This window comes from Amphiura filiformis, chromosome 12 (genome assembly GCF_039555335.1).
Source record: "Amphiura filiformis chromosome 12, Afil_fr2py, whole genome shotgun sequence".
Taxonomy (NCBI): Eukaryota; Metazoa; Echinodermata; class Ophiuroidea; order Amphilepidida; family Amphiuridae; genus Amphiura; species Amphiura filiformis.
Window position 1 is genome coordinate 41,469,882 of NC_092639.1, and position 17,410 is coordinate 41,487,291.

Genomic DNA, 17,410 nt, shown 5'->3' on the forward strand with positions numbered 1-17,410 from the left:
TTTGTGGAAGAAGGGCCCAACTCTATGGAGTTGGGCTTTTCTTCAATGAAAACCATGATTAAGTGTATGCGTGGAAGACTATTTGGAGAGTGGATTTTGGCTCATCCTTCACACACAAGGAAGATCAGTCTGTTGGCAATAAAATGCTGGGTCTAACTCATTTTTGTAAAAAATTGGAGTTGGGCCCTTCTTCCACTCAGGTATTCAATTGTTTAAGTTGTGATTATTATAAATGCAAAAGCGACGAGCGATGCATTGCAAAATTTGGCGATAGGCCTTTCACTTCCCAAAAGTGGTGCATCGTAATCGCTCAGCAATCATATAAATTCAGCTTTACAATTTCTTCTAGTGTTTTTTAATCCCTTGAAGGAACAACATATATATATAAGTTGTAAAAAAATGCGCAGTGTTTTATAGTCCGCTACGCACAGCCACAACGCCTAGACATTGATCCACAAGTCTCAGCACACTTTACAGATTCTTGCTGACCACTACGGCCCCACATCATTCCATAAACCATTTAACAACAAATCAGGGACTTTGCTGCTACAAGAGCACACACCCTAGACATTCCACAATTAACCATCGCAACCAGGATCAGCTCCCCGAGTTTCATACGGGTTACAACGAGACAATTAGCATCAAGTTCCTTATCCAGGGCAATTTCAAGCTAACTCAATTTTTACCACGAGGGATACTAGGCACCGCCAGGGTTCGTAACAAAGTGATGTTCAACATCTTTTACATTTTGCTGGTAATACCAGTGGTATTTAACCTTTAAAATGTCATTTTCTTTTCAGCCTGCCGACTCCAAATCTGGACCCAGTGGTAAAGACTTTGTTAAGAGCATCAATGAAAAGTATGGCAAGGTAAGAAGTCTACAGCTTAACCCCATGAGAACTACCTGCCGATTGGCCAAAAAGAAGTTTACATTATCAATATTGGACCAATCAGCAACATTGTTAGAATAATTTCACCACGCCAAAAAATTGGGTTGAATTATTTGCCAAGCTCCATTCTGATTGGTGATTGAAGTGAAAATATCATGTAATTGACCAATCAGAGGCAATGATAGATCGGCAGGTAGTGCTCAAACTCTCATAATCTCACCAACAATTGGCATGATATTACAACTACATGTCTACAGTATACATGCACCTACATGCTTCTAATAGTTTTGTCGTAAAAAATCTGATCTAATTCTGAGGAAAGCTTGACAGTTATATACTTTTCAGACAACAAACCAGTTAAAAGTCAGCTCTCTGCAACAATTTTATTGGGGGTAATTAGTCACTGGAAATGTAAGAAAAATTATAATTTTTTCAAGTATATAAAAAGCCTATAAGCTCTATCATTACCTTGTCCATAGATCTGAAGGGCTGAACCACAAAGTTGTGACACTAGCCAGGTGAGGCTAGAAATTCACTGTAACTACGCAAATGTGTGACCACTGCATAATGGATTATCTATCAAAGTTGTTATTAGCCAGAAAAGTGGATACTTAGGGAAAAAAGCCTTGCTAGACCACAATGTGGTCCATCAATGGATGTTGACCAGTTGTTATTGCATTACTCTCTGCCTATTTGTATCCACAGGAATTTGCATCAGATTTGACCACCATTTTGTGGTAAACCGGTCCTATTTTTCAAACTTTGAATATTTGTGACCTAAGTAAAAACACAGCTTAGATACGGATTTAAAACCATCTATAATTGGAACGATTTGCAAAAAAAAGTGGAAGAAGTTTTCTGATATCTTGTTTCATCTTTTGTCTTTTGTTTCAGGCTGCTGAGATGAGATTTGCTGGTACATGGCAACCTGCTGAAGAATATCCTTTGTTATATATTGTCTTTGCTGTAAAGGGACATACCGTATTGTTTGTAATAAACGCCCCGGGGGCGTTGCATTTTTCCAAAAGGGGGGCGTTTATTGAAGGTGAATTGTCAGTGAAAAAAACTTTAAAATCAGGTTAAATTTCCTGATGGTGCTCCTGTAGAAAAGAGGGATTTACGGCTATACTAATGCCGACGCCCATGGAAAATATCATTTTCGTGGTAAATGCATCAAAATTACACCCGTAAGTACATCATCAAGCAAGAATCTAGTGAAATTCTACCATAATTGGGCAATGGAATAGATGGAAGTGTGAGTCATAACAGGTTTTGTCCATGCAATTTACTGATCGTCCCTGACAAGACTGACTGACTGATGCCAGTTTTGTCAATTTTTCACAGAAAAATTGGAAGGGGGAGTTTATTAGAGGGGGAGCGTTTATTACAAACAATACGGTATCATACTACTCCCTATTCCAGAAAAATACAGAACTAATTTTTTTGGACTAAAAAAATATCTAGTTTACCAAATGAAATTTAAATCCTAATCGTTTAGTTAAGTCTAACTGGCAGTGATAGTCAACTTCTAATGTTTCATCAATTTTTGGAAATTAGGGCCAAAAACATGTGTTTTTAAAGCATGTGTTCTTATACGGTGACAATGAAGTCTAAAGACTTGTACAAAGACTAATTTAAGTTACGCATTGTAATTTTTGGAAAACACATTTTCTAATCTTTTTCAAAACCAATTATCAAAAATAACATAAAATATTAAAATTATTAGCCTACACTGAAGATTTAGATTGCTTAGACTTGTGCCAAGTCTTAGAATTTTGTGACTACAATTGTATAAAAACATGTAAAATTGCATGTTTTTTGGCCAATTTTCCCTCAAATTGCAAAAATCTTAAATTTAACTTTTGTTGCCAGTTAGAACTAACTAAAGGATTAAGATCTAGCTATTTCATTTGACAAAACAGCTATTTTTTTAATCCAAAAAAATTAGCTCTGTATTTTTCTGGAATAGCAGTCGCAGTGTGCGGTTTAAAACTCGGTAGTAAACGGTGGTAGCCTTTTCACAATTGCCAACAGCGTCCAGTTGTGGTTAGCGACAAAGTTGCCTTTAAGTCGACTGCTTGCAACTTGATATTAGGGCGTTGCTAATGCAACCAATACTGGACAGTGGACATGCAGCAGGTGTATGTTTTGGACAAATGCATTGTTTGATATGGTCACTCACATATGGCATGAGTCCTTATGTGAGGCATTTATACAAGTTATACAAGCAAGGCTATATAAACTCCTATTGGGCCTCATAGCCATTTTGATATAATAGAAACAATCTGATAACTACAAATATCAAAATATAGATCAAATGCCACTACCACTACGAAAAGTTTGACCAATGTTGTTGTTGTTTAAAAGGGCATACATATATTGTGTAAAAAATGGTCCATACTCAGTGAATTGATCACTTTGCATAGGTATAGGTAGGTCTATTTGACAATAAAACTTGTCCTTTTTGTACACATTGCTCAAAAACTGCATTTTGAGTTTATTTCATCTGAGTTTGTTTGCAAGCATACATTAGAAAGCTTATTTTTTTGTGTTTAAATCTCACCTTTATGAAATATTTTGGAGCAAGACAAAAGGGATAGTGGTTTTTAACATGCCAATGTTTCAATATAACAGATTTATTCCTTAACAGTGATGTTTACTGAGGAGAAGAGAGAAAGAACTAAAGGGTAGGTGTACGGTTGATCTATTTAATCTCACTCAGCTAGCCACATTGAAGGAGCATGGTTCAGTTAACAATCTCATTTCCACTTTTCCTCCATCAAAGTGGAGATTTTTGGTATTGTGGAAAGCTCCTATTTGTCTCATTACCCTGTGAAATGTTGTGGTTGAAAGAAGAAAAAAAAATGACGTCTGTGGAATACTTCAGCTAAATCTTAGCTAAATAGCCAGGATCTAGGTGTGAGGGGGCAAAGCCAAGTTTTAGTCCCAATTTGTCGATTTTTTGTCCCATTTTTAGTCAAGGACACTTTACTCTTTGCCATCCCCAATTTATCCCCTATGCTACTGGTCAAAGCTGGATACAGTAGTTTACACTAAATAAAGTTATTTTCATATGTTTAATGAGATATTATGAACAAATTGGCCCATTTATGACTGTTGATCATTTCATGGAGCAATAGTCTGTACAGAAAATTTCTGATTGTCATTTTTAACTACAAATATATTTACCATCATCATTTCCACAATACAGAATTGCTCTGAAAGGGGGTGGTGGAGTTGAGAAGAAAATGCGAGGGGTCAAGGGTGCCAAAGGTCAAGTGGAACCAGACAGCTATGCCGAATGCTACCCAGGTGCCATGGAAACCGCAGACGCATTGGATGATTCAGACGATGAAGTCGACTATTCTAAGATGGATCAGGGTAATAAGAAAGGACCTATTGGTCGATGGGACTTTGACACCCAGGAGGAGTATAGTCAGTATATGAATCAGAAGGAAGCTATGCCAAAGTAAGTAGATTGACCCCCGGGATTGACCCCTGGGGAACTACTGCCTTTCTTAAACTGCTCCTAATTGGTAAATTATGTGATATAATCATCGGAGTAGCCAATGAAAAGAGCTTTAAGGTCTCTTAGCAATTTTAAACTTAATCTCTTTCAGCCCTACAGACTATTACCATTTCTGTTATTGGCCCAATACATGATATAGCCCTCTTTGTAACCAATCAAAATATTTCTTAAGGGGTCAACATGTTATTCCAATAGGGTTAAAAAAGATAATTTATGGAACAACATCATTGTATAAAAATTATATGGTGTATATGGTGTGTCTTGGGCCACAGTGGTCAGTAGAGTGTGCTGTGGCTTGTGATTTTATGCCTGTTTGTAGCACACAATCAATCACTGCACTTTTTGCATTTCTTTCTCAGCCAATCCCCACCTCCCTACTATAGAAGCGTAATCTGGAATGTTGAAAATTACCCATTTAGATTGATGTTTTTCTTACAAACATAATCCAGATTTTTAACCCGCACCCATAATGAAGTAGATTGTCATTGACCTGTTGGGTCGTTTTGTTTGAAAGAGGAAGAATTTTTTTTGTTAATATAAGGGTAGTTTAGAATGCTTGAAAACTCCAGTTTTACTTCCATATATGCATTATTTAGTGAAATTTGATACTGATCATAAAGGTTCCGTCTTTCAAACCACAAAACTGAATGTAGCAATGATTATACCGTTACATGATTATGTTATGTAACTAGCAGGAAATCGTAAGGCTCTCATTTCATTTCTCACTTTTGGGTATTGTGTTTTTTTGTACTGATTTAAGTATAGGTTACATACATGTCTTCATTTATTGTAACTTCTAACAATATGTCTTACTTTTTCCAGAGCTGCATTCCAGTTTGGTATCAAAATGTCTGAGGGAAGGAAAACTCGTCGGATCGGAGGAGAGAAGAATGAAAAGGCCGAGTTAGACCGAGAATGGCAACAAATTAGTCAGGTATGTTAGGGGAAAGATAGTTTGTTTGTCCTCACACAATGTACCCTAATCTTGAAATTTGGGAGAATGTTTTTACTGTACAAATTGAATACTGGCCCAATTCTGGAATTCCAGAAAAAAGGTGTTTATTTGTTTCAGAATTTTGACATCATGAATTATAACACACACATTTTTAAATAGTTACTTTACACTTTGAAACTGTTTTAAATCATGATTGAAGGGCATTGAGAACAATCCCGATTTAAAAAAAAAAATTTATCAAACTAATTAAGCTTGTGCATGTTTTGGCAATGATCTGACTGACCGACCCTACCTTTTTGGAGAGGGTCTGTATGTGGACAAACAAATAAAATGTTGTGGCCTATAGAACAGCTGCTAAGCTGAATCATTTTGCACTTCGTGATAAAAGCATGAGAGTGTCCACACATGATGTACATGGTTCAAAGTTTCTTTTAAGATGTGGAAGCATTTTGGATTTGACCCACGAAAGGTCACACAGGGGTAAAAATATGAAAATGTGGTTGACAGATACACCAAATTAATTGCATTTTTTACCCCTGTGTGACCCTTCGTGACCTCTAGTGGTCACTAGGGGTCAAATCCAAAATGCCTCCTCATCTTAAAATAAACGTTGGACCGGTATAATACTTTTAAGTGTGGAAACTCATGCTTTTATCACAAAGTGCACAATTGTAACAAATTTGGGAGCTTAGCAGCTAAACTACTACATGTAATGTAAGGATTTGGAGAAAAAAATAAAAAACATTATAATAACAGAATAATGTATTTTAATGGATCTATGAACCAATTTTGTCCTGAAATTTGCTTCATTGGCCCATACTTCTAATGCTTGGAGGAAACACTCACTGGACTTTGGTTTAAAAATAAATAACATTTTCCTTTTTATTATGACTAGTCGTCAAAACATTCCTTTGTATGAAAGCAGAAGCAACCATAATACAAGATTGTGAGAAATGATTTTTAACACAAGTCTCCACATACATAAATGACAAGCAGTGAGAAAATATTCACTGGCCATCCAGGATTTTACCGGAACGATGCTCTAGCAACTGAGCTAATGAAGTCAGATAGGGAAGACCAATGATGTTATTATCTATAGGTCTTGAGTTCAACACAGGATATAAGATGTTTTGCTAATGATGTGTTTTTTTATTCCATTTCTTATAGATTTTAGCAAAGAGGAAAAGTGACCCAGGTGGCGGCAGGTGAGACTCCTTTTAACCTTCAAAATTGATTATGTGCCATTCTTTGGTATCATTTATTAGGTGAAATATAACCATACTTCCATTCTAGTATCATACATATTCAAATAACCCAGTGTTTGATGGTAGGTCGATGTAACATTGCATTATCAATGACATGTCTCACTATCTATTTAATTAAGATTCCAAATGTCTTTTTTGGAATGGGGGTCAAATAAAAGTAGTGCCCCAGTTGACACCAAAACACACAAACACACCCTTGTTTGTAAATACCTGCAAACGAAAACCTCAGTCTGTATATGATTCAATCCTATCTAACCGAGGACACATACACCCGATTTCAATCAGCAAACCGTGGACCTACCCCACACACACTCGACAACTTTCTATCCAACCGTGACCCATCCTGAACCCCCTCAACGTGGACCACATTTAAATGCATTTTTTATGTTGCTTGTGTTGTCCTGGTTATAGCCAGCAACCTTGGACGTCAACAGTTGCAGGTGTGTCTGTGTTTGTGATGTGTGAATCCTAATAAAATAATGTATGTCCACGTTTGCAGGTAATTAAAAATGCACACCTACTCATATTCATTGACAACCGAGGACCCTTGCGTTCTGCATAGGCCAAGGAGGATGGACATTTCGCATTGAATAACCTGGACTTCTGTCCAATGAAGGACTTATTGGCTAAATTTTTTCTAAAGGTGTGAATTGTAACCGTGGATGTTCACAGTGTTAGTTTGTCCATATTTTATGAGCTTAATTTCACTAACAAAGGTGCCAAAATCTGAATTTTGATGATTTTGACGATTCTCCGGAGGAGTAAATCACTGAATAGGCCTTTAATGAAAGCTATATTTGTATTATTTACTACCCAGTTAATTTGATTTTTCATATCTTTTGATACTTTTTTTTCAGTGATAGATACAAGAAACCCAAGTACTAATTGACAGCATAATTTGCAGGGTTTGGAATTATGTAGTAGGGAGCGACTGCTCTTCATGGTTCAACTCCAAATGGATTCCTGAGACGGACACTTATCCTTTGTGCATAATGTGATGTAACCAGGATTAAGGTGGCAATTTTGAAATTGAGATAAAAGCAAAACCAAGGAGCAAAAAACATTAAAACACATGAAAATTAATGTTATAAATGCTCTAAACTTTGCAAACAGGTATTCAAGGTATGCAAGGATTTCAACGTAACACGCGTTGTTACCTGATGATGATGATAACTCAACTTTCTATATATTGCCTCCATTAGCCTGGTTGGGATGGGCTATTGCAGTTGAATTCCATACACCCCCTATGGAAGACATGACCTTAATCTCCCACACAGGGAGTGTAGATATCAAATGGAGTCACCCCATTTGAAATTCACACTCCCTGTGTGTGAATGTCTTCCATAGGGGGTGTATGGAAATTTCTGGCGAATGTGGCACAATTCCTAAAAGAGTGTCAATGAACAGTAATTAAAGGTCTATTCCGTAAGAATTCCTTATGCTCTTCAGAAGAGGCACTCTAGTTTTGTCGACTGTTTGTATGAAAAAGCTCATCTGTGCACTGCTCATAACATGAAAAATTTGCAATAAAATGTTGAAAAGCTTTCTTTAGGATCGTCGTCGTCAGTAGAATGAATAACAGCAGATACTGTCAATGTATTGGGAGATAGGCAATGGCATATTTTTTCAGGGGGGGGGGGGCAAAGGGGGGAAGACAACTTTCAAGGGAGGGGGGGAAGTGGGTTAAAAGTAGGAAACGGCATAAAAACCTTAAATATCAGGGTGGCCAGTATCTCACAAGGGGGTGGGCTATACTTCTCACAGGGGGACAGCTTCCTCCCTGGCCCTTTGGCTACACCACTTAAGACAGGTGTTAATCAGTCACATTCTTAAGTATTCACATCATCTGCAAGTAAATATTATAACACAGCCATCCAGGAGGCCCTGTGTCCTTTTTGGTGAGTCAATATTGATTCCATGCATTAATCTATTTTGGTGTATTTGCAAGGACTAATTTGCAGGTGCTTGCTAAAGGTTAGTTTTAACTGTGTTCAATGCAAACAGAAAGTGTATGCGTTGGGTTATTCCAGTTGAAATCCATACACCCCCTATGGAAAACATGACCTTAATCTTCCACACAGGTGGTGCAGATTTCAAATGGAGTCGCCCATTCAGGTAACCCCATTTCAAATTGACACTCTCTGTGTAAGGTTAAGTTCATGTCGTCCATAGGATGGATTTCAGTGGACTAGCCCAGTCACTCTATGTAGCTAATGAAAATCAACTCTTGATTCAAGCAGCTGTGGTTGTGAAAATCTCTGCAAGTATCAATTTACCAAATCTTGGCTGAAATTGAGGACCCTAGATCTAAAAGTGGATGAAGTCATAAAATCATGAAATATGAGTTGGTGTCTGTTTCTGCTACAAGGGGGTTCTCAGTACCCTCTATGCAAGTTTTATAGTGAAGAAATATAGTATATCATGACTGTGTGAATAACACTGAGGGGTACAACCTGAGGCTGAGGAGGTCAAGTCTATACACATGGACATAACCACCTTCTTTCATTGTATTTTAAAATAAAGATGGTATTACATTTATCATGTCCAATTGGACTTCACCTCCTTGGATTAGCAGTACTTGAAAATGGTAAAAACAACCAAATTAAACACATTTATCAGTATTTAACTTTTTTAGATAGTCTCAACAATGCAAGAAATAATCATGTATCTGCATGTTATTTCATAACAAGAAACTATTAAAAAAATATGTTTTTGCCATTTTTCTCGCAATGCTTTCATTGTGACTTAACCTCTTTTTAGATCTGGGGTCCTTGATTGTAAGTTACTTTGTGTATCTTGTGCCATGTTAGTCCTGCATCTGTATTCCAGCCCTGCATACTATACAGGCAAATTTGCTGGATTTTAATAGTGTAATTTAAAATGTATCATGTGCTTGTAAATAATTGTATTAGTAATGGGCTAAGAAGAAACATGGAATAAATAATGTTATAAATTCAAATTTTATTTCAATTATTTGTTACTTTTTATTAAATGTGACGTGTCATGTCAAGAGCAGACACTTTTGGTCAGGATTGTAAATGGAGAAATAGCCAACAATCTGCCGGGGTGATTTTTTCACAATTTGGGTTTGTTGCGAATTTGTGATGTTATTAATGTTAAAAATATTGTCTGATAGTTTCAGACGGAATATAACTGGCATCTTGTATTTTTGAGACATTTTTCAAGGTAATTCCTACTATCAACATTGTCAATAATATATTTTTAAAGGCCGATATCTCAATTTCCAATTTTATAATACCATAACTTACGAACTCATTATCTTCGCTTAGGAATGTCCGATTTCATTGGGGAAAATGGCGTTATGGAGCAAAATATCTCTATATTTAAGATGTGTAAAAAACCTCAAAATTTATAACCTGCCCAAAAGTGTCTGATTTTGACATGACACGTCACAAATTGTTTTGTTTTTCATCAAGTATTTAGATAGCTTAAAGAATTTCAAGCAGGTTTAAAGGTGGGTGAGCGATTGATAACCTCATCCCCCACTTCATCCCATCAAATTTTGATATCATATGAAAGATCCTGATTTTCTCATCATATTGAAATTAGGAGTTTCAAAGATATCATCAAAAAATGTTGGAATTGGCCTAAACTGTGGTATACCAGACTTGAGACTAATTCATCAGTTTTTTTGATATCTTCAGAAATACACCAATTTGGAACTCCTTAATTTCAATATGGCTAATTTCAATATGAGAGAGAAAAAAACAAGCTTTCATTTGATATCAATGTATTATCATTTAATAAAAACATTGTAGACTACCAGTATCACACCATAGGCCTTCAAAAAAATGTCAGTTATTCAAGAAGGAATTAGTCACATTTACAAGGAACATTTATGTGTTCTCTAAGCATGAATGCTTGAAAAGGGACAACATTTTTGTTTTAAAGAATTCAATTTTCCAAATATATTGGGCCACTTTTGAATCAGCGGCAGAAGGATGTATGTCCATTAGCTGCTGTGTGTATGATTGCCAGTTTAGTATTATGCATGAGTTCACAAACCTGATTGGTTAATTATATTATATTAGTAATCATTTGGGTAATGAATCACAGCTTGTAGATCTCTCAACAATTCTAAGCTTAAAGCAGTTCACCTTAGGTGAACCATACCTGCATGGCTATCAAATTAATCAGGGACAGGGTTATCTCTGAATTTGGCAGGTGCTAATTGATGTTTTAATATTATTGCATCAATTAGCACCTGTCAAATTTAGAGATAGCCATGTCACTGATTAATTTGATAACCAGGCAGGTTTGGTGCATCCCAAAAGAGCTTCCTCTTTAATCCCATTCAACCCTACTGACTATATATTCTTGCCATATCTCAGACTCAAACCATGAGGCTACTTTGTAACCAATCAAAAGAGGCTGATAATGCAGCTGGTAGTGCCATGAGGTTAAAATTCCATGTCAAACTCTTGCTATACTAGCATCGCTTTTACTACAACCTCCGAAAAACCAATATCACCGGAGAACCACAAGAATTTCCCAAGCAATCCGGTTTTATTGTTTTGCCGTTTTATGATCTGGCATCCTCTAGAGGGTCTTGATTAATGAGGTTAAATGGTTTAACTTTGAGATTGATCATTTTACCGTCTAAAATACAGAGAAAATGTTGAACAAATGTCAAGAGAGCTTCTGCTATTTTAAGCGCTGTGTTGATTTGAGGATACCGTAGATGCAAAGACAACCAAAGATATGGATTTATCTCAAAAAGTCATTATTTTGAGTTGGATCATTTTACCATCAAAGGGCTGCATACTGAAAGGGACTTATCCAGTAGGGCTATCAACATCAACAAACATAAACACACAAGCCAGCAAATTTTAAGTGCACCCAGTTCGGTATTTTATTTGGCTATTTATGCATCAGGAAAGACAAAGCATTTTTCTTAATTAACTGCACAAATTATATAACTTAAATTGTAAATAATCATTACAAGTTTATCTTATTATCTTATTCTTTTGTCAGCTAGATAAATCTCATAACTTGTCAACAGCACAAAAAAAATAGGAAAGAAAGACTGCATTACTGAAAGAAAACTTAATTATGTATAGGCACATATGTATGGTTGAAACCATATCAACTGTAGTACTTGTCTTTGTTTTAAAACATTAATGTTTTAGTGCAAGAAAACCCTATCTGCAATAGCTGACATGTATGATATTATGTGCAATATAAAATGCAGAAATTGTTAAATAACTATAGGGCAGCTATTGCAGGTAGACCCTTCTTGCATACTTTGGTCCAGTGTAAAGAACTCCCTCTCTAAAATCAGAAAAAGTCAGAATAACAAAAATAAGTCAAAAACCACTACAAATAATAGAGGCTTTGTGCTATTCCAGTTGAAAACCAGGTACATCTTATGGAAGACATGACCTTAATCTTCTACACAAGTAGTGTGAATATCAAATGGGGTTACCTGAACAGGTGACATTTAAAATTGAAACCCCCTGTGTGGTGCATCAAAGTCGTGTCTTCTACAGGGTGTGTATGGATTTCAACTGGAATAGTCCATTGTCAATTCCTAATGCATCATTATAGTAAATTTGTAGTTACAATGTGAAAGATTAATTTATACACAACAACACAATGAATCCATGGTCAACATGGATAACAATATTGTATCTAAAGCTTTGACACAGATATCGATCAAGTGCATAAATACGGACAAAATGTTCATTACACATCAGGTTTATGTGCTTATCCCACCCATGTCAAATCCAATTTAAAACTTAGGGCCAGGGATGTAGAATGTGATTTCTTCCTCAAGAGGAAGGTTTTCTGTTTTCCTTTTCACTCTATCCTTTTACTTCCACATAGCTTCATTTTGTCAATACTGAAAGTCATTTCTTAGGAGCGGTGTTCCCCGCTCCGCATTTTCGGCATCCCTGACTATGGCAACCTGTAAACTACTTGTATAGTAAATGTTACGTTTTTATGCCAAACTGTTAAAAAATCTAGTACTGTTTAAATATCTAGTATTACGTGTATATATTTTTATTGAGCCTATTATTTTTTGTTAATCTTGACTTTTGTAGCTTAAAATGTTCTTTTATATATAAAAATAAAGTGACCACAAGTTAACTCTATATACACACACACATATACTTTAAATATCCTAGTAAAGGGCTGTCTTCAAAACTCAATCACTGTCAGGCAGGCAGAGTGCTGGTGGTCTACCAGTGGTTGGGTTTTCAAGCCATCACCAAGGTGCACTTATTTGTTTAGTAAAAAATTCTGTATACAATAATTGGTTTACTAAGTGGGGCACATGAATAACACCTTACCTAACGAAACTTGGCAACCAAGGACTGCACATGGATGTATAGGAGGGGTATGGTCAGAAAGCTATGTAGGCCTAAGGGGTGGCACTATTATCCACAATTCTTGCCTTGGCCTATTAATAGCAGAAATGTTTATATTTGGACTAGGCTTTAGTTTGCCAACTTTGCTCCAATATGATACATTTATGTCATGAGCTTCCTGATATGGAAGCAAGTCCCCTCTTTTAACTCTCTATTTATGTATTGCTACCTCCTTTGACAAAACTTCCTAGTTATGCCACTTACATACCTATCCAACACACAATGCACCATACACACACAGTGGGTATGGGTCTATATAGTATACAGTGAGTATAGTACTAGTAGTATTAAGAAGAAAAATACCAATGTCAGCATCTGTATAACTATGTGAGAAAACCTTCACAATGATATGACATATCCTTTAAAACTTGGATAAGAAGGCACAATTTGTCTTGAGATTTGATTATAATTATCTATATATTTTTTTTATAAATTACACTTCACAGAAGGGTAAGCGATGAATCAACATTTTTTGGGGGTAGGGGTAAAAGGGGAACAAGAAAATTTAACCCAACCCAATAGGCACTAGACCGGCCAAATAATTGGCTTCTAAGAACTATTTTGATTGGTTGCAAAGAGATGACCACATAATTATCGGCCAATCAGAGATATTGTAAGAATGTCCAGTGGTGCTGAAGCATAAATGTTCCTAGATATCTAAAGCTGTATTTTGATTGGTTAATTACATGATATAATCATCTGAGTAACCAATCAGGGGCACTGTAAGAAAGACATTAGTACCCATGGGGTTAAATGAAGAAACTTGAGTGTTTTAGCTCATGCGACGAGGATTCAAATATTTCATTCCCCTCCCCCACCCGTCCCCCATATAAATATTGATTGCTCCTAAACTCTTCTTCTATCAACAATACAACAATAAAATATTTAGCTGTCATGGTTTTGCCAAACTATGTAATCTAGTTTTATAAGTTATGAAGAGTTTGGGCATAGAAGGCAATTCAGCTGTCAATAGATGAATTTTGCACCCGCTCCAAGCAGTGAAAGTCAAAATTTCAGTTTGCTTCGCGCCCATTTCAACATAAATAGTCATTCGACAGACGGAAATTCAACTTGGATTATAACCACATTAGAATGTGTTCACATTTTCTTGGAAGGCACCACAACTCGTAGCTATGCCACTGCTGTTTTCTTTACCAATACTAAAGTTGATAGTATTTTAGGAGGGGAGGGCAGCCCAAACATTCTAATGTATTGACTTGCCGTTGGTTTTACACATAATCATAAAATTTTGACTAGTATTGATTGTTAGATGTAGAATATGTTACCAAGAAACATTTTTGATTTCTAAATCTGAAGAGTTGGAGAGCCAACCTCAATTTAAGGACTATTTCATTTTGTATATGAATAATAGTTACAAGTATGTATCAATGTATAAGAACCGTATTTGAAGTATTGCTGCATTGAAAGTGGTCACAGAGGTTGAAACGAATGTCTTAATTCTCAAGGAAAACTGATTAGGCAGTTTGCAAAACCATGACAGAAATAGACCTTCATTTATATATATCTTATATAATATTTTACATCAAATATCAAGGTGCAATTGAAAACACCAATTTAAGTGAAGAAAAATATAATTTATTTTCTGTGTAAAATTGCTAGAATCATACTGTGTGATTATCAACACCAATTATGATTTCAGTGCGATTACGCATATTTTTAATAGTCATGCAGCTGTATACGTAATCTAAGGTTATGATCAAATCTCCTAATTAAAAAGTGTATTACATTTTTAATGCATATTTCTTGATTTACACATATCTGATGAATACCAAATTACTAAAAGTCCTTACATGTATATAACATGGAAGGGACTTTATATTCACTGACTAACCACTAGCAGCAATCATATGGAAAAATGCAGCTCTGCAATACAAAATATTTTAAGCCATCGCACTTAAATACAAAGGGACGGTATGTAGTTATCCACGATTTGTCAGTTTAAAGAAATCCACAACAAATAATTTAAATTTAAATTTAAATTGTTTTTTATATGTAAAGATTTGTGTCACAGTTTTGATGAAAGACATGGGATTAGCATATCAAAAGGATATGGATTAGATCAGAAGGATATGGATTGGATCAGGTTTGATATTCATGGACATTTCCCTTAGGATTGATATTCCTTGATTCTATCAAGTTCTTTCATGGAATCAAAATTTTAGAAATTGACCCAATATTCAGCCTAATTATGTCACAATTGGTGTTGTAACCAGCCTTAGATTCTTGCATAGATGTGCATTATTTTAACAATAATATTCAACCACTTAACATGAAGTCATTATTTTCTTGCATATATTGGTTTTACTTTTTCATCTCCATCTTCTTGTTGACTTTCTGCATGACGCATGGTGGAACAACGCTGCTGCTCAATACACTGGATCTGCCCACTTCCTTGATCTTGTTATAGAAAGTCTGCATGCATTCCTCTGTGAAATGGAAAACAAGAAATTGACGATCAGTTAAAATACTGATGTGAATATGAGTGGCAACCCGAGGGGATGGGGGATGAGGATGCACCACAACCCCACCCTGTCCAATCTGCGTAATCAGTCTATTGTCAGCAACAATTGACACATTTACAATAGTAAATGTGTAAATTGTTACGCTACAAAAATAACACATGAATATATTCTTTTTGTGTATAGGTCAATGTAAGGAAACAAAAAATTATAAACACAATCTGGTCCATGGGGGCCAAAGGTGGCAAATTTGAATTCCAGATAAAGGCAAAAATATGGAGTAAAAGACAATAAAATACATAAGAAAATATACATTACAAAACTTCAGAACTTCAGAACTAAGTATGTTGGACCATTGGTGCTTTCAGTATATGATAGCCTAATGTTTGTCATAAAGTAGTAGTTATAATAACTCAATTTTCAAAAATGCTTCCTTTGGCCTTCATGGACCAGATTGTGTCACAACAAATCCCAACAGAATAATATAAAACCACTTACTAGCTTCTATGGCATCCTTCTGATGCTTCTTAATCTTATTAAAGAATTTGTTTGCACCACGACGTCTGCGCATGCCATGAGGTTCACCATGATGACCTCCACTACGACCTCCATGATGACCACCACTATGACCTCCATGATGTCGGTCATGGTCACTCATGGGCCATCCATCCATTGGCCAGTCTTCATATCCTTGGTCTTCTCTGCCCTCACCGCCTTGACCACCGACAGGGAATGGCATACCATAGTGGTATTCAGGGTATGTCTGCGGCTCTTGCTGATTGTACTGCTCAGCGAGGGCCATCAGTTCAGCCATGATTTGGTCGACAAGTTGCATGAATTCTTCAATCTCTTCTTCTGGGATCTGCCAAAATAAAAAGATACAATTAGCTATTATTTGAAATAAACACTCCACCAATGGTAGATATAACTAAAGTCTTCCACAGAGGGAGTATGTGTTTCAATTAGAATAGACAATTGCATAACTTCCATTTGAAATACTCACTCCAGTTGTGGAATATGAGGTAAAGCTATTTGCAGGGGGAGTATGGGTGTAAAAATTAATCTGGCCAATTCCATTTGAAAAACATACTCCCTCTGTGTTAGACTTTTATTAAATCTTCCACAGGGGGATGGCAGATATCAAATGGAATAGGCCAATTGGACAAAAGTTAACAACATGTAATTGCAGTGATTTAGACTAATGTGTGAGTTTAAAAATCAAAAACTAGGCCCAGACCAAGATGAATTGGTATTTTGTGACTTCATAAAGTATTAGTAGTATAGGCTACTCTCTAATTGTAAAAGGAGTGAACTAAAAGAGTGAGTATTTATGCACTCCAAAAGAGTGACATTTTCACTCCAAAAGTGAATTTCAATCCAAAAGAGTGAGATGTCCACTCTTTAAGGAGCCATGAGAGGAACAACTCTCTGCTACTTAGCTACTCAATCAATATTGATATCAGCAGTTACTTCATGATACTGATATCAGCAGTAGATAGTTACTTCATCAATACTGATATCAGCAGTAGATAGCTACTTCACCAATACTGATATCAGCAGTAGATAGTTACTTCATCAATACTGATATCAGCAGTAGATAGCTACTTCATCAATACTGATATCAGCAGTAGATAGCTACTTCATCAATACTGATATCAGCAGTAGATAGCTACTTCACCAATACTGATATCAGCAGTAGATAGTTACTTCACCAATACTGATATCAGCAGTAGATAGTTACTTCATCAATACTGATATCAGCAGTAGATAGCTACTTCATCAATACTGATATCAGCAGTAGATAGCTACTTCATCAATACTGATATTAGCAGTAGATAGCTACTTCATCAATACTGATATCAGCAGTAGATAGCTACTTCATCAATACTGATATCAGCA

At 36.0% G+C, this 17,410-nt stretch overlaps 2 protein-coding genes across 2 annotated transcripts in view; one reads left to right on the forward strand and one right to left on the reverse strand.

The window, feature by feature from the left end:
- The window catches only part of LOC140166203 (protein Red-like), a 29,236-nt gene extending 21,361 nt beyond the window's left edge, over window positions 1–7,875 (forward strand). The window contains 7 exon segments of the mRNA XM_072189609.1: window positions 801–869; window positions 1,785–1,828; window positions 3,551–3,577; window positions 4,102–4,359; window positions 5,242–5,353; window positions 6,542–6,579; window positions 7,497–7,875. Of these exon segments, the coding sequence (XP_072045710.1) occupies window positions 801–869; window positions 1,785–1,828; window positions 3,551–3,577; window positions 4,102–4,359; window positions 5,242–5,353; window positions 6,542–6,579; window positions 7,497–7,524 (576 nt within the window). The 3' untranslated portion in view covers window positions 7,525–7,875.
- A 7,156-nt stretch (window positions 7,876–15,031) lies between these two features.
- LOC140166204 (uncharacterized) overlaps window positions 15,032–17,410 on the reverse strand; it is a 28,344-nt gene continuing 25,965 nt past the window's right edge. The window contains exons 7-8 of the mRNA XM_072189610.1: window positions 16,010–16,373; window positions 15,032–15,478 (exon numbers count right to left, since the gene is read on the reverse strand). Coding sequence (XP_072045711.1) covers window positions 15,354–15,478; window positions 16,010–16,373 — 489 coding nt within the window. The 3' untranslated portion in view covers window positions 15,032–15,353. The remainder of the gene's footprint in view (window positions 15,479–16,009; window positions 16,374–17,410) is intronic.